This window comes from Pantherophis guttatus, chromosome 10 (assembly GCF_059756535.1).
Source record: "Pantherophis guttatus breed Tessera chromosome 10, ASM5975653v1, whole genome shotgun sequence".
Lineage (NCBI taxonomy): Eukaryota > Metazoa > Chordata > Lepidosauria > Squamata > Colubridae > Pantherophis > Pantherophis guttatus.
In genome coordinates, this window is record NC_142072.1 from 2,536,511 (window position 1) to 2,558,716 (window position 22,206).

At 48.9% G+C, this 22,206-nt stretch overlaps 2 protein-coding genes across 11 annotated transcripts in view; one reads left to right on the forward strand and one right to left on the reverse strand.

Annotated features, from left to right (window-relative positions):
- MAP4K1 (mitogen-activated protein kinase kinase kinase kinase 1) overlaps window positions 1-16,948 on the forward strand; it is a 30,270-nt gene extending 13,322 nt beyond the window's left edge. Inside the window, exons 10-32 of one of the 2 annotated variants that reach the window (XM_060693800.2) lie at window positions 88-150; window positions 1,313-1,394; window positions 2,678-2,791; window positions 3,607-3,688; window positions 3,843-3,901; window positions 4,617-4,678; window positions 4,778-4,819; window positions 5,050-5,073; window positions 5,878-5,920; window positions 6,166-6,334; window positions 7,077-7,153; window positions 7,919-8,003; window positions 9,385-9,461; window positions 9,593-9,653; window positions 11,137-11,242; window positions 12,018-12,076; window positions 12,200-12,303; window positions 14,305-14,479; window positions 15,050-15,118; window positions 15,210-15,293; window positions 15,962-16,032; window positions 16,274-16,329; window positions 16,601-16,948. In XM_060693800.2, the coding sequence (XP_060549783.2) occupies window positions 88-150; window positions 1,313-1,394; window positions 2,678-2,791; window positions 3,607-3,688; window positions 3,843-3,901; window positions 4,617-4,678; window positions 4,778-4,819; window positions 5,050-5,073; window positions 5,878-5,920; window positions 6,166-6,334; window positions 7,077-7,153; window positions 7,919-8,003; window positions 9,385-9,461; window positions 9,593-9,653; window positions 11,137-11,242; window positions 12,018-12,076; window positions 12,200-12,303; window positions 14,305-14,479; window positions 15,050-15,118; window positions 15,210-15,293; window positions 15,962-16,032; window positions 16,274-16,329; window positions 16,601-16,670 (1,834 nt within the window). In that variant the 3' untranslated portion in view covers window positions 16,671-16,948. Of the gene's footprint in view, window positions 1-87; window positions 151-1,312; window positions 1,395-2,677; window positions 2,792-3,606; window positions 3,689-3,842; window positions 3,902-4,616; window positions 4,679-4,777; window positions 4,820-5,049; window positions 5,074-5,877; window positions 5,921-6,165; window positions 6,335-7,076; window positions 7,154-7,918; window positions 8,004-9,384; window positions 9,462-9,592; window positions 9,654-11,136; window positions 11,243-12,017; window positions 12,077-12,199; window positions 12,304-12,591; window positions 12,874-14,304; window positions 14,480-15,049; window positions 15,119-15,209; window positions 15,294-15,961; window positions 16,033-16,273; window positions 16,330-16,600 lie in introns of those variants that run through there. The other variant, XM_087876539.1, reaches the window with a different exon arrangement.
- A 650-nt stretch (window positions 16,949-17,598) lies between these two features.
- The window catches only part of RYR1 (ryanodine receptor 1), a 135,095-nt gene continuing 130,487 nt past the window's right edge, over window positions 17,599-22,206 (reverse strand). For 6 of the 9 annotated variants that reach the window (XM_087876533.1, XM_087876531.1, XM_087876532.1 and 3 more), the window contains 3 exons: window positions 20,641-20,741; window positions 19,993-20,044; window positions 17,599-18,906 (listed from right to left, as the gene is read on the reverse strand). In XM_087876533.1, the coding sequence (XP_087732659.1) occupies window positions 18,811-18,906; window positions 19,993-20,044; window positions 20,641-20,741 (249 nt within the window). In that variant the 3' untranslated portion in view covers window positions 17,599-18,810. The remainder of the gene's footprint in view (window positions 18,907-19,992; window positions 20,045-20,640; window positions 20,742-22,206) is intronic. The other 3 variants (XM_087876535.1, XM_087876538.1, XM_087876536.1) reach the window with 2 other exon arrangements.

The window sequence follows — 22,206 nt, forward strand, 5'->3', positions numbered from 1 at the left end:
TGAACAAAAATCTTTTCCATGAAGCGGTTTAAGGAAGAGACTGCTCCCTGGCTAATCTGTGGCTTGTCTCCCTGTGCCACCTTGCAGGGTGCTGGTGTTGATGACCAAGAGTGGCTACCAGCCTCCAAAGCTGAAGGAGAAGGCCCGCTGGTGAGTAGTGTCAAGGGGTCCTTCAGAAGTGGTGACAGAGCCTTACTTAGTCTCAACAAAGGAGAGTATTTGTAGTGCAGGGTTGAACCGAGGGGATCCCTTGGTGCTCTCTGTCACTGCGTTCTTTTATTTACCAGCTGAGCTCTCATTTCTGGACTATCAGACTTTCCATAGCTTGCCAAGAATCCTTATCAGTAAGCTAAACTGCGCATGTCTCTCCACCCACATTCCTTCTCACTCCACATCCTCTTTTTCTTTCTTCTCTTGCCAAGAAGTCCGACCACAGGGAGGTGGCCGGCACGAACGTTATAGAAATGTAACTATTAGATTAGTAAGATGTTTTATTTTCTTTATAACAAATAAATGAGTTTTCTTAGAAGATATATCTTCGGGTTTGTTTTCTTAAAGTATGCTGGCAAGGAAAAGTCTCGATCCACCCCTCTTAATCAAGGTGCGATTATCCCAAAGGCAGAATGGGATTAATCAGCGCCCTGACACTCTCTTGAGTTTGGTGGTTTTCTTGCAGACGTTTCGTGATCCAACTAAGTAACATCACTAGTCTATAAGGGAGTGGGTTTGCAGAATGAAGGAGGAGGAAGAGGAAGAGGATTGTGGGGTCCTTGGTGTTCTCTGAGCTTCATGGTTTTCTTGCAGATGTTTCGTGACCCAACTAAGTAACATCATCAGTCTATAAGGGAGTAGGTTTGCAGAGAGGAGGAGGAGGAGGACTGTGAGGTCCTTGGTGTTCTCTGAGCTTGCTTGTTTTCTTGCAGATGTTTCATTACCCAGCTAGGTAACTTCATCAGTTGTAGTAAGGGATGGGTTTTGCTCTCCCTTTATATTCTAGTGGCTTGCCTGGCCAGTGTTGGTGAGAGTAGTCTTGGAAGCTCTTTGGTTGGGCTATTTACTGTTTGCTTGTTTGGCGGTGTTTTTATTGGAGCATCGTTTACTTCTTGATTGTTGGTCTGATGTTAATCTTAGCGTTACCCTTTGGGGCAGAATGCCGGAGGTTTGGAATACAGGTGAGATAGCCCTTGACTTGTGACCACAATCGGAACCAGAGTTTCCACTGCGAAGCAAGGCAGTTGTCAAGCATCAGCTGCGTTACAACGCTTCCAAACATTTCTCCTCATGGCTGCTGCTGCTGCTGCTGTCTCCACAGGTCCCCCGCCTTCCACAATTTTGTCAAGGTGACCCTAACCAAAAGCCCCAAGAAACGGCCCAGCGCCTCCAAGATGCTCACGGTGAGGACGCCCACCTCTCTTTCCACCTCTACGCAGGATGTGCGCGCTGCAGAGTTGGGAGCAAAGCCCCCCAGGGCCAGCTGTCCAGTGTGTGTGTGTGTGTGTGAGAGAGAGAGAGAGAGAGAGATTCTACAATCATTCCGGATACAAATTCAATTTCTACGTCTGTTAAGTGAATCTGGTTTCCCCCACTTTGACTCTGCTGATCCGAAGGTCGCAAAAAAGCAATCACTTGTTCCGGGACATGCATGCAACCCTGTGGTGGGTTGCTACCGGTTCGCCCCGGTTTGGGCGAACCGGTAGCAGCAGTGGCGGGAGGCTCCGCCCACCCCCCCTAGATGTCATCAAATACGATCTGCGCCTGCGTAGAAGTGGTGTGCACGCACGTGAAGTGAGCACGCGCGCGAACCGGTAGCAAAGGTAAGTGAAACCCACCCCTGATGTAACCATCATAAATATGAACCTGTTGCCAAGCCTGCGACTTTTAATCATGTGACCATGGCATGCTACGACGACGATCCTGTGAAAAATGGTCGTAAGTCTGAAAGAACTGAAAGACTGAAAGGACCGTGCTTTGTTGAGAGAGTGCTGTTCCATTCTGAGCAGAGGAGAGGGGGGGGAAACGACATCATCTACCTCCAGTCTACAATGCAATCCTTTCTGCAGTTCCAAGAAGACCCCACACCCATTTGCACCACTCAGGTGATCCTGAGGACACAGACAAACCCCCAAGTGGCCTCAACGATCCTCTAAAAGGATACAAACAGCCAGGTTGTCTGCAAGGAGTATCAATTCTTCCCAGTGATGAAATCCACATTTTTTTACTACCGGTTCCGTGGGCGTGGCTTGGTGGATGTGGCAGGGGAAGGATATTGCAAAATTTCCATTCCCATCCCACTCCAGGGGAAGGATACTGCAAAATCCCCATTCCCTCCCTACTCCTGGGGGAAGGATACTGCAAAATCTCCATTCCCACCCCACTCTGGGGCCAGCCAGAGGTGGTATTTGCCAGTTCTCCGAACTACTTAAAATTTCCGCTACTGGTTCTCCAGAACCTGTCAGAACCTGCTGGATTTCACCCCTGATCTTTCCCTTCCCTTCCCCCATGAGCCAGTCAGAGCTGAAGAAGCTTCTTGGATGACAAGCGAAACGTTTTCAAAGAAAAACCAGAAAGTCCAGTTACCTCTTGAAAAAAGCACCTTTAGGACATTATCCCCTTCGTCTTCCGTTTTGGTTCCGGTCCCCGGGTTGGAACCCAACTATCGTCACTTTTCTTTTCTCAGCACCAGTTTGTAACCCAGGCAGGGCTCACGCAGAGGCTGACCCTTGATCTCTTGGAGAAAGTGCACAATCCTGACCAGCTCCCCAGAAGTGAGGCAGAAGAAGAGGACCAAGAGGTGAGAGCCAAGAGATTGGCTGGGAAAGTGGGAGAGAGAAGGAGGAGTCATCTCCTCGTCTTAGGAGTCATCCACACCTACTTGAAATTGCTTCTTGGAGATGCCAGGTTTAGAGGTTCTTAGAGGTTCTTCTCTTAAGAAGGTGTCCTCACAATGCAATCTTCGTCTCATCTCCAGTCTACAGCAGAAGCTATGTGCCATAGCTAGGGCCAAGGAGGGGTAATTATTACCGGTTCGGTGAACTGATGCCCATTATCCCTAGCGGTTGGCCCGAACCAGTCCAAACCGGTAGGATTTCACCCCTGATAAGGGGACATCTTTGGACCACCTGCCCACCTGGAGAGAAACACATTAAACCAGCAATCTGGAGGTGCCCAGTCTGGAACCTTCAAGTTTCCATGAATCTCCTCCATCTTCCAGTGACCACCTGTGATTAGAACTTTGTTTCTTCTCTTCCCATAGCCGTCATAAGTCCTACAGTGAAGCAACTGATCTTTAAGACACATTCAGGACTTGGGCCTTGGTTGTTCTACTGTCCCAGATTTTCTCGCGAAGGTTACTCCTGTCCTAATCCAGAATATCGACATCACCATACGAAAACGGGGGAAATTGTCCAGGCTACTAATTCCCCCACACACACACTACACCGATAAATCTAGGACCCTCTTGTCTTGCTCAAGTCAAACTCAAGGGTGTTTTGGAGGGGCTGGCAAAATAGGGGCTCCTCTTAGGGGCACACACAGCCACAGAAGCCCTCTGTTTTGGGGTAGCCATCACACACCCCTCCAACATGCCTCTTATCTTCTCTTCCTCAGTTGCCTCCACCCCCGGTGCCCCGAAGGATTCACTCTAGTCAACGGCAGGGTGTGACTTCTCCAGGATATGCTGGTGTCCAGGGTATGGTTGTCCACTCTCGTTGGTTCAAGGCTCACCTGTCCAGTTCATCTAAGTGGAATCACCCCACTAGGGGGAAAATAACATGGTTGCTTGGTCTCTGCACCCTCCATTTCCTTCCTCACTGCTCTAAATCCCGTTTCCCATCTCATTGCAGAGCATAACTTCAGCCCTATCTTCCAAAGAAGGCAAAGTCTGAGGTCTTCAAGCTCTATGGTAACTCTTCGTTGGCTCTTCTGCTCTTCCCCTTGAGAAAAGTCCTCCTCTCTTGGCCTTCTTCAAGATCTGGGTCCTACCCTGAAGTCTGCCACTTTTGGCACCGACAAACTCAATGGACCAAAGATCTCACAGCCGATTCTTCTTTTCTCCTTCTTCAGCTCTTTCTCTAGATGAGCGTTCCTCAACCTTGACTTTAAGATGGGTGGACTTCCATTCCCAGAATTCCCAAGCCATCGTGCAACTTTAAGAACTGTGGGCTTCAGCTCCCAGAACTCCCCAGTGAGCATGGCTGGCTAGGGAATTCTGGGAGTTGATAGTCCACCCATCTGAAAGTCGCCAAGGTTGAGAAATACTGGAAGTAGGGAAACAGGCTGTTTCCTGCCTCTGGAGGGCCTCGGGGGTAGGGGGGTTGGGGAAGGCCATTTTCGCCCTCCCCAGGCTCCTAGAAAGGCTCTAGAGCCTGGGGAGAGCAAAAAACGGGCCTTCCAGTCCCATCGGAAGTTGGCAAATGGGCCATTTCCGGCCTCCAGGGGTGGGAAAGGCCATCACTGCTCTAGGGCAACCTTTGCCAACTTGGGGTCTCCAGATGAGCTGGATTATCATGCCCATCATCCCCAGATACCACTGGGCTGGCTTGTTGGGGAATTTGGCTCCTAATTCTGCTGGAGACTTGCCTAGGATGAAATTTCCAATCCTCTCTCTTCTCCTGCAGGAGATCGTGCTAGACCCAGGCTACAGCACGATGGACCAACCTGAATCTGAATTCAACAGCAGGTGAGGGACCCCAGAAGGGGCCTTGGGTACCAACTCCCGTAGCTGCTGCCTAGATGGGAAATAAAATCTATTTCAGCTTTGTTTTCCTGACCTTTGCAGGAAGAGCGTAGCCGACTCAGACGACTACGACGATGTGGATATGTGAGTTCCGTCTTAACTGCTTACAGTTAAAGCTGGCTGGGGAATTCTGGGAGTTGAAGTCCATCAAGGTTGAGAAACAGGAGGTTTTGACCATGGCCAAACGTCAACCAAGGACTCGTAAAACAAAGTCAAAGTGGCCATGGGTGCCACTAAACTCCCTGAGCATAATCCCACTCGGTCATTCTTTCTCTCCTAAATTCCCCTTCCCTCTTTTCTCCTCTGTCTTCCAGCCCCAGCGGACCAGACCTAATCAGGTAACCCTTTCTCCTAGAATTCTTAAAATATCAAATTATAGAACGCACGGTCATTTAGCCAAACGTTGGGAAGACAGACGGATCTCGGGATCCAGCAAGGAGCTAGTCCCTAAGACGAAGAGATTCCTGCTTGGGATTTGGAAATTACAGTCCTGGAAAATAAACGTTTTCTTTGCTGACTTGAAGGGATTTAGCTTGCCGGGAGTAGCTCGGTGAGACCTGCGGTGACTTTTCACAGTGAATTATGATGTCTTGCTAGGGGGGCCTCGATGCCCTTTGAGACTGGTTGTTCCCTTGAAGACGTTTCATGACCCAGCTAGGTAACATCATCAGCGCTAGAAGGGAGCGAGGTTTAAAAACAGAGAAAAACCCCCACACCTTTCTAGAACTGATAATGTTTCCTAGTAGGGTCATAAAATGTCTGCAACCAAGCTCAGAGAGCACCAGTTTAACCCAGGGAAGGTCACTTACCTTCGCTACCGGTTCGCAAATATGAGCGTGGGGCCTTCCACACATGCGCAGAGCATCAAAAACGGGACATGATGACTTCCGGGTGGGTGGGTGGAGCTTCCCACAGCCGCTGCTACCAGTTTGCACAAACCGGATAGAACCAACTGAATGCCATCACAGGTCCAACCCCAAGCTACAAATATTCTTCTCTATTAGTAACATCTTGCTAGAACAATTCATGTGTGTGTGTGTGTGTGTGTGTGTGTGTGTGTGTATGTGGGGGTGGGAAACAGGCAGCAACCCCCCCCCCCCATCTCTCTGTTTTTGAACCTGGTCATTTATCTTTCCTCCCAGGGACGCTCAGCCTGTGAATCTCCCGCCCCCGCTACCTCCCAAGGTAAACCCTCTGTGGGAGCAAAGTAAGTTTGCAACCCTCCTCTCTGTCCTTGCAGGTGGAGATTACACCAAGGTGAGTCCCGTTACTCCAGTGGGCAGCCGTGGTCCAGGGTCTTCCGTGGGTGGTGCAGATTTAGTCCACGGACACCCTCCCCACACACACACAACTCGGCCGCCCTTAGCGCAGGTTCGTTTTTCCTGCTGACAAATGCATTTTATGCACGCTGACATTTCTCTCTCGAATAGCCCAGAGTTTGGCTCTCCTCGGATGAAACGGCGGCGGATCGATCCCGCGACCACGTTCCTACCAAATGCCTAATCCGGGGACGGTGCTCCAGCGGTCCCATCCTGAGTTGGCCCTCGCCACAAAGTCATTCTGGGAGAGCCGAAGCTTCCCACCTCACCGCTAAATCGGGTACAACTTTCTTTCTCCCAGAAAATAGGAGTGAAACGATGGGAGGAGGAGACGCTCCCAAACTTTGTGGTGTCCCAGGGTCACATGATCCCCTCTGACAAACCAGAGTGAACGAGGAAGTTGGATTCACTTAACAACCGGGTTATTCTTTTATCAGCTGCAGTGATTCACTTAACAACGGTGGTAAAACGGGGGCAAAACTCACTGAACAAATGTTTCACTGAACAACATAAATATTGGGCTCCATTGTTGGTTGTAAGTCGAGAACTGCCTGTAGAGGAAAAATAGCCCGGGGCAGGGACCCTTTTCATTCCTGGAACAAGCCTTATAGGGGTTATATTCCTAATAAAAGGTTTTCTAGGACTAATCCATAGGACCCAATGGAATGGTGCGCTGGCCTAGAGGTGGAGCTCTCGCCTCACAATCAGGAGGCTGTGAGTTCGATCCTAGGTAGAGGCAGATATTTCTCTCTCTTGAGTTCCCACACTGAGAATATATCTGCTGAACAAAACTCCGCATTGGTGACAGGAAGGGCATCCGGCCATTCAAATACATAATCCTGCAAGGGTTATGGGGTCATTAAATGAAGATGATGAATCCATAGGACCCAACCTGAATTTGGAGAGTCCAGAGTAAAATAATAAAGACTTAGTTTTGTTGCCAGGTTGAGATCTGGGGGTCAATATTCCCAGATTTAGATTTGGTGGTGTGGGGTGCTGACTCTTATTTTACTCCCCTGCAGTCCCAGAACTGCGTTCAGATCCCTTGGATGAGAGGCCCCCCAGCCTTCCTCCTAAGCTGGAGAGGAGACAGAAACCGGTAAGCGTGTTCAGCCTCCACATTGGGCCAATCGGCTCCGGTCCAAATCATTCCACTATTGCTCAAATTAAACTTTTTAAAAAAAAAACTGAGCCTGCTTGGAAGAGAGAATAACTTGGATTTTTCTTGGGGCCAAAATGCAGAAGGGCAAGGAATCTTTCTCCTCCTCCTCTTCCACCTCTTCCCCCCTTTCTCCTTCTCTTTCCCTTTCCCCCTTTCCTTCTCCTTCTCCATTGTCTTCTCCATTTTCTTTCTCCTCTCCTCCCCTTTCTCCTCCCCTTTCCTTTTCTCCTTTCCCCCTTTATTTCTCCTTTGCCATGTTCTCTCTTCTTCTCCCTTTCCTTCCTCTCCACCTCCTCCATTTTCTCTTTCTCCTCCTCTCCTCTCCTTTCTCCTCCCCTTTCCTTTTTTCCCTTTCCCTTTTACTTCTCCATGTTCTCACCTCTTCCTCTCCTCCTTTCCCTCTTCCCCTTTCCTTCTCCTTCTCCACCTTCTCCATTTTTTCTTTCTCCGCTCCTCTCCTCCGCTTTCCTTTTTTCTCTTTCTCCTTCCCCATCATCTTCTCCATCTTCTCCTCCATCTCCTCCCTTCTCCTCCTCTTCCCCTCCAAAATATTTCAAATCAGTTTGGAAATCACGAGGGTGAAATTAAAAGAGGAAGAGATACCATCAGGAAGTGAGAGAGAATCGCCTGAGGGCCAGGATGCATACCTGCTTCTCCCAGGTGCATGTTCATGGATGGCTCTGGCCTGCTTCTCCTCCTCAGGACAGGACCCTCTTCAAGAAAGTCTTCAACGAGTGCCCCTTGCACCTCACCTCGGCCACCGCCTGGACCCATCCACACACCAACGGTACACCTGGAGGAGACCTGAGGAGGGACGGGTGGGCGGGGCGAGAATGCATTGGTTCCTTCTGCAGACCTGAGCGGCATCTACCCTGTTTCCCCGAAAACAAGACCCAACTGGAAAATAAGTCCTAGCATGATTTTTCAGGATGCTCATAATATAATCCCTACCCCCAAAATAAACCCGTTAAGATCGTCAGCTGACGGAGGTGTTTAGCACTGTATTTCCCCCCAAAAATAAGACCTAGTCGGAAAATAAGTCATAATGCGTCTTTTGGAGCAAAAATTATAATATAAGTGTGAAGTTTCCGAAAGATGCCCTAATTAATTCATGAGCCATGAGTCGAACTTCAAAAGAAATACAGTCATTTATTAGGAGCACCATTTCGGCAATATTCGGATGCAGTTAGAACTAATCCCACGTAGATTTACGTTCCCCTATGACCCTGTCTCTCCCTTCCTCTCTGGCCATGTCATAAATCACATTTTCCAACTTTGGCTGGCTGTGAAATCCAACACCCTCCTTCTGATTGCGGTAAGGAAGAATGTATGGAATGCACTTCAGTTAGGGAAATCAATCAGCTCTATCAGTTCTCCCTCCCTCCTGCTCATGGCAACTTGAAAGCTTTGCAAGTTGACAATAAGAGGTGGTCTTATTTTGGGGGAAACATGGTAGTCCTAGTGCTGTTCTTTTGTCCAAGGCTCCTCGTCATAAAATGATCTAGAAATAATTACTTGGTTTGCAACTGAGCTCCAGGATGGCTCCTTCACCTAGGACTACCATGTTTCCCCGAAAATAAGACCCTGTCGTATATTTTTTTGAACCCCGAAATCTTGGCTTTATTTTCGGGGCGGTCTTATTATTTTGGGGCACGTGGAGCAAGATGGGGCTCCTCTTGCCGTCTTCCCTGATTTCCAGCTCTGTGTTTAAATATTTTCAGGGAGGGCTTATTTTCAGGGGGAGTGTCAGCTTATTTTAGCACATGCGCTCAAAAGCCCGATTGGGCTTATTATCAGGGGATGTCTTATTTTCAGAGAAACAGGATAGTGCTTCTGAACATCTTGGGGGACGCGACTACAGGTGGTCCTTGACTTACTACAGTTTGTTTAGTGACTTTTCCAAGTTACAACAGCACTGAAAAAAGTGACTTATGATCCTTTTTTCACACTCCTCAGATAGGCCCTGCACTTACCTCGCATCCAAAATGGGCCGCGTGGAGACTCCTGAGAGGGGCAGAGAGGGTGGGCGGGGCCAGCCAGTCCTTGCAACTACCGGTTCGGCAAACCAATGTAAAATTAGCATCTGGTTTGCCCAAACTGGTCCGAACCGGCTGAATCCCACCCGATAGTGTCCCACCTTAATTTTGAATTCCCTCCCTATTTTCCAGAGCTGCACTTAATTCTGGGGGCTGAAGAAGGCATCTTCGCCTTGAACCGGAGTGAGGCAGAACCTGCTCTAGAACTGGTGAGACTGACGGGGTGGCAGGAACGAGTCTGAACGACAGAAGGGAGAAGGCAGAGAATTCAGTTTCTGGCTTGCTTTGAAGAACGTCATTTTGTCGTCTTCTTTTTTTTTATCCCTCTCCGTTTCTCAAGCTTTATCACAGCCGAACGACGTGGGTCTATTGCATGGGGAATGTTCTCATGTCTCTTTCAGGTAAGTTGGAAAAAGTGCAGAGAAGAGCAACAGAGGATTAGGGGCCTGGAGGCGAAAAGATATGAAGAACGGTTGCTGGAATTGGGTATATTTAGTCTAGGGACCAGGGGTGACATGATAGCAGTGTTCCAATATTTGAGTGGCTGTCACAGAGAGAAGGGGGTCAAGCTGTTTCCCTTCCAGCTCTATTCTGATTGATTGACTGACTCGTGGCTTCCCTGCCAGCATCCCAAGGTCTGTTTCTTCTCCTTTTCAAAATTAGAGGCTCTGGAGACCTATGGGAAGCGAGCAGCCCCTGCCCGCCCCCCCAAGAATTCAAGACTATTCCACCACATTGGTTATTTGTGCCAAAACCTGGCATCATTTCAGCCTGCCTTAGGGTTCTGTAATGCTATGTGTAAAGGGCCTTGGGAGATAGATAGACGCATTTAACCTGGTTAGGGAAGCTGCTCATCTGCTGGGTTTGCAATGTATCGAAGCATAACCTAAGCCAGAGGTCCTCAAACTTGGCAGCTTTAAGACTTGTGGACTTCAACTCCCAGAATTCTCCAGCCAGCATAGTCTGGCATGTGTAAGGTGTGATGCAGGAGGGAAAAAGACGATTTTGCGGAGGTGAGGAAGCGATAACAAGCAAATTCTGCAGAGATCAGAATGCTGGTGCATAGGTCCTTAGAGCAAATATCACCCGTTGGTCTCAAACCTTTTGCCCACGCTGGCATTTTTGAATTCAAGGCTGGAAGAAATGAACTCCCCCCCCCCGCTGTCCCCACCCAACGCCACATAGACATACTGACTACAATTCCCATAAGCCCCAGCCATCACGACCAGCAGTTCCCAGCCAGGGTGGCAGATGTCTTCTCCGATCTGCTCCTGGGTGTCAAAGAATTCAGTCAATATTTCTCTAACCCTTTGTTGAAAAAGAGAGAGGAAGTAGGAAAATCCCCTCAAGCAATGAAAATTTGGTTTTAGAAGCCAGGAAAGCTTGAGTTCCGACGACCTTTTTTCTCTATATATCTGTGCTTCTCACCTGTAACCACTTGAAAATGTGTGGACTTCAACTCCCAGAATTCCTGAGCAAGCATGTGTGAGTTTCAACTCCCAGAATTCAGGGAGGCACCAACACTTGTTAAGTAAGGCGGTTGTTAAATGAGGTGCACCCAATTTAGCTATGGTTTTTTTTTTTTCCTCCTGGAGTCGTTAAGAGAATCACATGATTGTTAATCGAATCTCCCCCCAGAACTGGCTAGGAACATTGCAAATGGTGATCGCGTGGTCACTGCAACCGTCATAAATACACGCCGGTTGCCAAGCGTCTGAATTTGGATCATGTCGTTATGGGGCTATTGCAATGACATAAGTGCGAGAATTGTTGTCAGTCTCTTTCTTCAGCACCGTTGTTAATTTCGAGTGGTCACTAAATGAATGGCTGTAAATCGAGGACTTCCTGAATAGACAATAGGTTTTCTTTTCCCCTTCTGTTCAGGCAAGGTTCCCCAGCTCTTCTCCCACAATTTACTCAGTCTGCATGAGCAGAGCAAGAGAGACCAACGCCTGGGTGTGTCCCTTTCCGCACACCGACTATTACCCAGGTAAACCCATCACTGGAAAACCCATCACTTTTTCTTACCCGCTTCCTTAATTCTTCAGGATTCATTTAGATGTGGGAATGGCCAATCTCTTTATCTGGCGGAGGTCTTTCGCAGCCTGGCTGGCTGGAGGGTCAACAGGTTATTTTCGGTGGGGTCCTTGGTGCTCCCTGAGCTTGGTTGTTTTCTTGCAGACTTTTCATGACCCAGCTAGGTAACATCATCAGTGCTAGAAGGGAGTGGGGTTTGCTCTCTGTTCATATAGAAGTGGCTTGTTCTGTGGGTGGGAGAAGTCTTTAAGACTCCTTAAAGTTGCCAAGGTTGAGAAACACTGTATAAGACAGTTCTAAAAAGCAATCTCGTTTCCAGTGGTAGGATTCAAATAATTTAACAACCGGTTCTCGGCCCTAATGCCCGGCTGGGTGGGCGTGGCAGCACTCGGCCTCGTGCACCCCCCTGGGAGGAAAAGCGGGCCACGGGGAAGGGATTTACCCCCCACGCCACATTTTGGGCCTAGTAGGCCTCTCTGCAGCCTCCTGGGAGCAAAAATGGGCCGCGGGGGCCTGCAGTGCACACCCTCTGACCCGTTTTGGGCCTAGGAGGCCTCCCTGCACTTACCTGGGAGACAAAATGGGGTGCATGAGGACTCCAGGAAGGGGAGGGGCCACCCAGCAATTTAACTACTGGTTCTCCCGAACCAGCCCAAACCGGCTGAATCCCATCACTGCTCTTTTCCTTCCATAATCAACTCATCTGTCCTTTCCTTCCTTCCCTCTAGAAAAAACGTCATCACCACCAAGATCCCCGACACGAAGGGATGCCAGAAATGTTGCACAGGTGCTTTGAACGCCAATCCTAGGGATGGTCACTGTCCCCACGGCTGACCCTTCCTCTCCTCCCCTCGGTTGCCCTGCCTAGTATCCAATACAGCACCTTCTCCCCCACCTCCTTTTCTTGCAGCCAGGAACACCCAAAACAGTTGCCACTTTCTCTGTGGGGCATTGGAGGCCGGAGTGGTTCTCCTCCAATGGTATGAACCCATGCAGAAATTCATGCTGGTCAAGGTAAGAGCCGAGTCCTGCTGCCAGAGGAAGCATCTCCTTGCCAGGGTCAAGATTGGGCATCCCAAGGAAGAGACAGCCAGGTTGTGTGTTTGATAGCTTAGTTGGCTAGGTGGCATTGTTTGCAATTTAGTGCCTCGGGTGCAACTGCCAAGGGAGACCCAGGTTGGCGCCAAGCACCTCTGTCCCACCCTGTGCATTCTCTCTGAAGGTCTCTCGTTGATTTATTATTGAAACTATTTTGGGATGCCAGGGTTTTTCCATTTTCTTCAGGCCATTTATTCCTTCTAGGCCCATGATGGCGAACCGATGGCATGCAGGCCAGAAGTGGCACACAGAGCCGTATCTTCGGGCACACCAGCCATCACCCATTGCCCTTACGGGTTCCGGTGCACACATGCATGTCAGCCAGCTGGTTTACGCACACACGGGAGTGCCAGAAATCGGAAGAGCAGCTCCCTGGCACACATGTGCATGCCGGGAAGCTGAGCTTCCGTCTAGCTGGTCTTTGTGTACGCATGCCTGCCAGAAACCGGAAGACCAGGTGACTGACGCTCTTGCGCACGCCGGAAACTGGAAGCTCATCTTTCCAGCAGGTGCATGTGTGCCGGGAAGCTGTGTTTCCGGTTTCCAGTGCTCCCACGTGTGCGCGCTGGGGAGCTGCTCTTTCAGTTTCCAGGGCTGCTCTGCATGTGCGCGCACTCCCATTTTGGCACTCAGTGCTAAAAAGGTTCGCCAACACTGTTCTGGGCAATAATTGAAAGCATGCTCTCTTTTGCACTGGTGAGACCACATTTGGAATACCATGTCCAGTTTGGGTGACCATAGTACTAAAAAACACATGTTGAGATTGTAGAAAGAGTGCAAAGAAGAGCAGCAACGACGATTAGAGGCTAAAACATACGAAGAACGGTTGCAGAAACTGGGCATGTCTGGTTTAAGGAAGAGAAGAGGACTAGGGGTGATGTGATGGCTGTCTTCCAATATTTGAGGGGCTGTCACAGAGATGAGAGGGTCAACCAATTCTCCAAAGCACCTGAGGGCAGGACAAGAAGCAACAGGTGGAAACTGATGAAGGTGTTGTGGCTCCGTTGCCTGAGCCTGGGCTATCAACAGATGCAGACTCTGAGAGTGAGGGAGAGGAGTTGGCAAGGCCTCCCTCTCCAGGACCCTCCTCTCTGGCAATGCCTCCGGAGGACACCGAAGGCCAAGAGATAGGCTCAGAGCCAAGCACGTCCCCGCAGCCACAGGTGGACAGCGACGAAGTAGATAAGTGCTGGCTGGATCCTCGGCAGCGGCACAGGGAGAAGCGTGTGCAGCAGAGGGGAAGGCGTGCCAGAGATTAGCTGAGTCACTGGACCACACCCCACAGGGTATAAATGTGGGTGTGGTGGCCGGTTCAGTTTGTGACAAGCAAAAACTAGAAATAATCCATGACTCTGCGTTACTGGACTTCTGCCTGCCTTGTCGGACTGCATTTGGACTAATCCTTGTATTGCTGAAACTTTGCCTGCTTTATCGGAATGCTTGCAGTCTAATCTTTGTTTTGTGTGAGTAAAGTCTGAATTGGCAGCTAGCCACTGGGTTGCTGCCAGCTTTATCTTCAAAGATTTTGTCGTGTGGCTTATTAACTCCAGGCCGTCTGTGGGGGTGCATGTGTGGGATGGGGACAGAACAGAAGGAGAGTTCCAACTGAGAACGAAGGAGAAATTTGCTAAAAGTGAGAACAATTAACCAGTGGAACGACTTGCCTCCAGAAGTTATGAGCGCTCCATCACTGGAGGTTTTTAAGAAGAGACTGGACAGCCATTCGTCCAGAATTGTATAAGTTCTTCTGTTGAGGACTTCTCTGTATTAATCTGCCTGACTTTGGTTTCTGAGTCTGGTCTACTTTGAAAAGTTGACAGGTGGCTATTAGTACGGGGTACTCCCCATGGCAGAGATGGCACTTTTGAGGGCATCAACCCCAATTCAGGAAACCCTTCTCTTCTTCTCCTTGGATAGTACTTTGATTTCCCCCTGCCTTCCTCGCTGCCCATCTTCGAGATGCTGATAAACCCCGATGAGGAATATCCGGTGGTCTGCATTGGTGTAAGCAAGGGCCCCCCAGGACAGGCTGTGCAATTCCAAGTCATTAACCTCAATTCTTTAACCTCGTGGTTTATCAGCGACAAAAGCGGTGAGTATCCTGGAAGCAGATTCTGATTAATTTCCCCCCCCTCAAGTACTAGCTGAATCCCAGGATGGGTTCTAAGTCATTCGGTGGTTCATTTGACATTTGAGGGCTGCATCTGCATGTCTGCTGTGGCACATTCTTTATGGTGGACAATAATAAGGTAGAACTTCAGTAGAAAGATCATACCACCACATTCCTTGTCTAGAAGATCCGTGATGGTGAACCTATGGCATGTGTGCCCTCTCTGTGGGCGCGCGCCCTGGCCACCTGGTCTTCAGGTTTCCGGCGCTCTGGCATGTGTGAAGTTCAGCTGACTCGCTGATCAGCAAACCAAAAGACCAGGTGCTGCACACCAACCAGCTGATCTCCAAGTTTCCAGGGCTCTGATGCGCACGTACACGTTCCAGTTTGGCCACTTGGTGCCGAAAAGGTTTGCCATCATTGGTCTAGACCAAAAGGCCACCTTCTCCACTATGTTGAAGATCTTCCGGAAGGAACTCTTTTAAGGATCAAAAGCAGGCTTTAAATGAATACTTAGCCGTAGTTCTGAACAATGCATTTGTTTGTCCACAGAACCTTCCTGCTGTGGCTTCGTCCAGGTGACTCAGCTGGACAACAAGATGGTGATGGTTCTGATGGATGGTAAGTAGAAGCCAGGTGGCCCTTGGTCGGTCAGGACTGCGAGAAGGGAGCGTTCCTGTTGGGGCCAATGCGTTTTTGGTTTGTTTCCCAGGGTGCATCCAGTTTGTCAGCCACCGAGGGACACTGCTTGGATCCCCACCGAAACTCACCTTCGACGTAGCGGTGGAGTCAGTCGGTGAGTTCCTTTTCTCCATCCTGTTCAGTACTTCCTCCTCTTCCAGTTGCCTCCTCTCCATCATCTGATGCTCCTTTCCAGTCTTAGAGGAAGGACAGGTTGACATCTCCAGAGCAGCTCTGATCTTGATGGAGAAAGAGATCTAATCTGTTTGTCTTCTCTACCAAATGCTGCCTGTGATTCTCTGGTTGTTGTGATGGTGCTTGTGGTGAGTTTGCTGGCTTGTCTGTCAGTAGTATTGAGAGGTGTGTCAGGTTCCAACAACCAGACCTAGATATGCAGAGCTCAACTTAATTACTTTTATTATGTTCTGCCTATAATACAGGAATCTCCCCACGCTGGCAGTCTCCTTCCTCTTGGGAACAAATAGATAAGGCTCCAAGGAACTTCGGGAGGGTCAGTTAGCAATTTTGTGGTTGCACAATGACTCCAGGCTATCTCTATGCTTGATTCCTCCTCCCTGCCAGGCTGGGTGCTTCTCAAAGATGGTCTTGCTTTACGTTGAGGTTGAGTCACCCTGTATTTTGAGGGATGCTAGACCACTTTTGAAGGATTCACTTCCCATTCCGCTTCGCGGGAAGGCATGTCCAATGCCTGAACATCTTTTATGAAATGGAGAGTAAGTCACGGTGGCAGGACCTGAACTTCTTCACTTCTTCTGTCTCCAGCACTGGTGCAGAACTGCGTGCATGCATTTTGGCGCCATGGTGTGCAGACACGGCCGCTTGGATCAGGGCAGGTAAAGGAGCAGTTGTGTTTTCAACATGGTGTGGTCACTCCTCTTGAGATTTTATGGCAAAGATGAGTGGTGGGAGAAGAACCCAAGATACCAAGAACTTCATGGTATTCTACAGTATTCTCCAACAATGAGAGCATCTCATTTATCTCGTTCCTGTGGGTAGAAGTCCAATGATTCTTAGCAAGAGGTTCACTTAAGAGGCAAACATAACCCTTCATCCTAATCTGATGTTTCTTCTCAGGTAGCACAGAAGCTGCAGGATCAACGGTGGACCTTCCGCCTACTGGGACCCTCCAGGTTTGAAGACCTTCAACCTCATCTCTGTGCTTCTCCCACCCATGCAACTTGCTCCACCCCTTTGTGGCCTTCAGAACTTCTCCCAATTTCCTTGTGTGGGTCCTGTACTGAATAAGAGGAACTCCTTTTCTTTGGCTCTTTGAGACAACCTTCTTCATCCTGTGGTCTCCATTGTCCCCAACCTTCTCAGCTAGCATGGCCACCCCGCAACCACAGAACATCCTCCTCCAGGGTGCCCACTTAATTCCTGTCTTTTCTCCTTCCTTGTCAGCACCATCGTGTTAGAGACGCGACCAGTGAATAACCCGAATTCCACCAGCAATCTCTACGTGCCAGAATGACGATGGTTCAACCTCAACCCGCAGGTTGCTCAGACTGACCAGCTCCCACCCTCTAGAACTGATTCCTCGAAGAAGAACAAGTGATGGGGAAGGGGACTTCAGCTATCAGATGTTTTGGGACTGTCCAGGAAGCTGGCAAGACAGGGCTGGCAGTGAGAAATTGTCCAGCCCAACTCTTACAGTAGCTTCACCCCGAAGCACCAAGGATTTTACATGCCCTGATTTTACATACCTTCTCCTTACATACCATTCAACCTCAGTAAACAGTATGTTCAGTTTTTCGTCTCCCATATGTACCTTCTCCTCTGAAAGATGTGTCTCAGTGCGCACGTATGTATATGTTAACGCACCCAAGAGCAGTGTCCAGGATGAGGCTAAGTTGTGTATGGCCAGATCCTGCCTGAATAGGGGTTACCTCCAGGAAGTTGTGGTCACCCCATCATTGGAGGCTTTCAAGAAGAGATTGGACGGCCATTTGTCTGAAGTGGTATAGGGCTCTTCTGCTTGAGCAGGGGTTTGGACTAGAAGACCTCCAAGGTCCCTTCCAACTCTGATATTCAAGAAGAAGAGATTGAACAACCACTTGTCTGAAATGGCATTGGATCTCCTGCTTAAACAGAGGGTTGGACTAGAAGACCTCCAAGGTCCCTACCAACTCTCTTATTCTGTTAAATCTCTTCTCGGTCAAGGTTCTCTGCTCACACACCCCTTACACATGGGGGGTGCCTCCATTCATCCAAGCCAGGATGGCTTGGATGTCATGTGATATGCCAAGCGGACGGATAACCAATAAAACGCACGACGAGCCGAAAACGGACTCGCAAGAAAATGCAGCATGAACAGCAACATGGAAAAGAAAAAGAAAAGAAAAGAAAAACAGCGTTGCAATTTCTTGGTTCTGCAGAAGGAGGATGTCGACTCAGAGGGCTGCAGCAGTCTATGGTTTTATTGGCAGAGATCCAAGCTGGACTTGAGGAGCGGGCATCCTCTCAACAGAGCTGGCTTCAAACATCCAGTGGGGACGACCATTAAATCGGGGATGGCAAAGGGGTCTATTCTGTACAGGAGCTCAAGGGGCTGTGGATCTCTGGAGGGCCCCTTGCCTCCCCTAGCCCCAATACACACACACACACATATCTGGCTCTACTGGGTGGGATTTCTGGCACCTTCTTAAGTACAGATGGGGCAAGAGAAGATCCCCTCACCACCCTAAGTATAAGCTTCACAAATAAGAGGGAGGGAGGACTAGGTGTGAAGGTTATTCAAGTCACGGAGGGGAGGAACAGAGGGACGGAGGGGGCTGCATTCCTTTTCTTGGGGACCCTCAACATTTCTTTGGCACTCAGCTACGCTGGCCGACGGAAATCAGGAGCACATTCGCCCCAACTTTTCCCCGTACCAACTCGCCACCGCCAATTTGGCTGCGGGGACAACTCGCCGCGGGACAAGAGTTCCACGAGTATCAAAGAAACGGTGGGGCAGGATCGTTAAAGAAAGGCTACAAAAGGAGGGACAGAACGAAGTGGGAAGGACAAACATTAATTTTTTTAAAAAAAAAATCATTTTAAATAATGAAAACTGAATGGTTAAATTGTCCCGCCGTGAGTTGTCTCGGGGCGAGTCGGCCAAGGCGAATTGTCCCATTCCGTTCCCCCAATGGGTCCTGAAGAGTAGTTTTTCCCTGTATGGAGGACCCTCCCCTCTCTTGGGGGGGTGAGGGCCAATAAAAGGCACTTGAAACTGGGGAGGGGGCTTTAACCTGAAAAGGAAGCCTATTGCACGGACCCCACCGCCACCAAGGGACCAGAAAGAGTTGGGAAGTGTTACTGGCCGAGTGGGGGGCTGGCTTAGCCCAAGCAAGTGGGGCATTTCTCGGGGGTGGGTGGGGACAGAAATACCCACCCCTTCCACCGAGGGGAGGGGGCTTGGCAGCAAGAGGCAGAAGACATAGTGGGGATGACTTGAGGGTGGAGGGAGGGAACGAGGCAGCTCTCCCCAAGCTTGAAACAAAAGACACTCAGCCAAGCTGTCCCACTCTGCTTTGCTGCTGAACCCCCCCTTTCTCTAGGGCCGAAGGAAGGGGGCAAGGGAGGTGGACCCAGGGCAGCTGCCTTGCCCCCTGCTTAGCCCAGGGGGCGCTCTAGCCGAGCAGGTCTTCATACTGTTTCCGGAAGCAGTCTCCAGCCGGGAAAAAATCCCAACAGCGCTCTTGGTACATTTTCCAGACATAGGATTCCTGCAAAAGAGAGAACACAGGAGCTCCATTAATAAAGGAAAGCAGCGTCCCTTTTTAAAAAAAATCAACTTCAGGGAGTCCTCGGTTTACAACCGTTTTGTTGAGCGGCCTTTCAAAGCTACAACAGCACTGAAAAAATTTGCTAGAGCTAGCAAATCACTGGGATTTGCGGGTTGTAGAGATCACTCCCCTCCGGCTGTTGTGGGTAACCCTGGGAGACAGCCTTGAGAGAGATATGTCTGAAATGTGCTTTTGTTTTTGGCTGCCGTGCTACTTTGCTGTTTTCCCATCCCCCTTGCCAATGGCAACTCGAGAGCAGGCCAGAGACACTTTGTGAGTTGACAAGGGACTTAAGATCAGGTCCTCGCACTTACGACCATCACAGCTTTCCTCTGGGGTCATGTGATCAAAATTCGGGTGCTGGGAAACTGGTATGTACAATGGCTGCAGCGTCATGGGGTCGCGTAATCGCCTTTGCAACCTTCCCAGCTGGCTTCCCCACAAGCCAAGTCAATGGGGGAAGCTGGATTTGCTTAACGATGACATGATTTGCTTAACGACTGCAGTGATTTGTGTAACAGCCTTGGCAAACAAGGTCGTAAAGAAAAAGGTGGGATTCCCTTCACCACCGTTTTGCTTAGCAATGGAAATTCTGTCTCAGTTGTCGTCATAAGTAGAGGACTACCTGTAATAATGTCATTTTTAAAAAACATTCACAGAATAAATACAGAAAAAAGGTGGAAAAAGGCAATAAGGGATGCAGAATAACATATTCGTAAACCAGCAAAGGATTTCCAATGGTCCTAACATTCAAAATTCCTTATTTAATGAAGGAACGATTGAATGAAATGTATGGTTTGTGACATCATATTTCAAGAAAAGCTCTATAAACCTCTAAATATTGTTACTATTAGCATCACTGTTATTTGTTATTGTTCCTCAAATAATACGAAGAAAAGGAAAAGGAAAAAAAGAGGGGGGGAAAGGAAAAATATTATTAAAAGAAATAATTTGAGAAGAAGAAAAATGAATACAAAATATTGAGTTTTAACTCCCCTCCCCTCCCGTCCTCAAGCCCCCTCTCACCTGGCCAGTGTGTTCCGTTTCATCCTTATTGATGAGATACATCAGGAAGAACCTACAAGGGGGAAGAAAGGTGGAAAGGAAAGATGTGGAAACCTTTGCGAGAAAAGGAATCTTGCCAAGCATTTGCAGCGTTATCTTCGGATTTAGAGAAACGTGGGTTGTGCCCAGAGGAACACTTTCGAGGCGATGGGAAATACTGCCTCTTGGGAAGTGGAGAAATTAAAAGGGATGGGGAAGAGTAAGTCTCTCCTCTTATCACCCTTCCTGCAATTTAACTTGCAGCTCTCTCTACTGTGAGAATAACCTGTGAGGCAGAGGAAGAAAACCCAGCAAACAAGACAAGGGTCAGATAAGAGAAATCTGAGTCCAAAGCAGACATGTAATTTGAGAAAGTGTCTCAGAACAGACTTGCAAGATTTGGCTACATAACCTTATAATAAAAGTCGTATTAGCATTAATAACATTGGTTTTCGGGTCTGGACTACTTCTAAAGGCTGACTTTGGGCCCTACTTGCTTAGTAAGGATCTGCTTCTCGGTGTCTTTGAATGGTTTTCTGCTTTCAGAAATCTTCAGAGCTACAGAATAAAGACCAGGAAAATCCTGGCTGTCGCCTTCTCCTTCCCCTGCCCCCCGTGTCCTTTGCTTACATGTAATTTGCCAGGTTGTGCTCCTCTAACGTGTGGGTCTCAAAGCCATGGGGCGTCGTGTCAAAATAGTCACTGCCAAGCCCGCAGATGAAACATTTGGTCTGTTTGAGGACAACAAAGGAGAGTGAAGAAAAAGGGCCAAACGGTCATAAAATCAGATGCGATTGTTAACACCTGGGATGGGCTTCAAAAGTTTTAGCAAGGGGTTCTCTGCCCGGTTGCTGGGTGGGCGTGGCCATGGTGGGCGTGGCCTAATTGGCCTCCTGAACCACAGCGGGCAGGGGATGTTTTTTCCCTCCCCGGGCTCTGGAGGCTTTCCTCGAGCCTCCAAGAGGGCAAAAACGGCCTCCCCAGGCTCCGGAGGCCCTCTGGAGACTGGAAATGGGCCTATTTCTGGCCTTCCCAAACTTCCGGTAGGCCCGTTTTTCACCCTCCTAGAGCCTCCGTGCGCGCCCTGCACTTACCTGCATCCAAAACGGACCGTGTAGGGACTCCTGGGAGGGGAGGGGTAGGCCAGCCAGGAGTGGGATTTGGGGGTTCTCTGAACTGCACAGAATCTTAACTAGAGGTTCTCCCGAACCCCTGCGAATCCCCCAGCAGTCCCACCCCTGGTTAACACCCACTTTCCTTAGAAATGGAAATTCTGGTCCCAACTGTGGGGTCAGTTGAGCCTGAGTGGCGTAGGAGGCTAATGCCTCCTACTAAGGCAGCATTTAACATCCAGCTGCCTGCAATTACTGCGAGTTCAATTCTCACCAGGCTCAAGGTCGACTCAGCCTTCCATCCTTTCTAAGATGGGTAAAATGAGGACCCGGATTGTGGGGGCAATAAGCTGACTTTGTATAAAATATACAAAAGTATGAAGGCTATTGCTTAGCGCATTGTAAGCCGCCCTGAGTCTCCGGAGAAGGGCGGCATATAAAATTTTTTTTTAAAAAAAAAATTGCCTGTACAGCATTTATTTTCCTGTTCATAGACTGACTTACTACCGATGAATCCATTGGCGATTCCATTATGCCACCAATGAAAGATATCCTCACGCCCAAAACAAAGAGGCGAACCACATTTCTCTTGGAACGAAGCCTGGAAGAAAAACCTCCAGAAGATGTGGGTGTTTCCACATCTTCTGGAGGCTTTTAAGGAGAGGTTTTTAAGAAGACGTCGGACAACCCATTTGTCTGGAATGTTGGAGGGTTTTCTGCTTGAAGATCAGGGGGTTGGACGAGTGGTGGGATTCAAAATAATTTAACAACCGGTTCTCTGCCCTAATTTATTTATTTATTTATTTATTTATTTTATTTCTATACCGCCTTTCTCCCGAAGGACTCAGGGTGGTGTACAACCTGATTAAAAGCACAAAGACAGACAAAATTTAAAAATAATTAAAATTATTAAATGATAGGCTCAATTTAAAACCCCGAATTTAAAATCCCATTTTTAAAAACTCAATTAAAATCTTTACCTTGATAGCCCAGCCTGGCGGAACAACAAGGTTTTGAGGGCACAGTGAAATACACGAAGTGGATGACTGGATGGGTGGGTGTGGCCATGGTGGGCGTGGCCAGG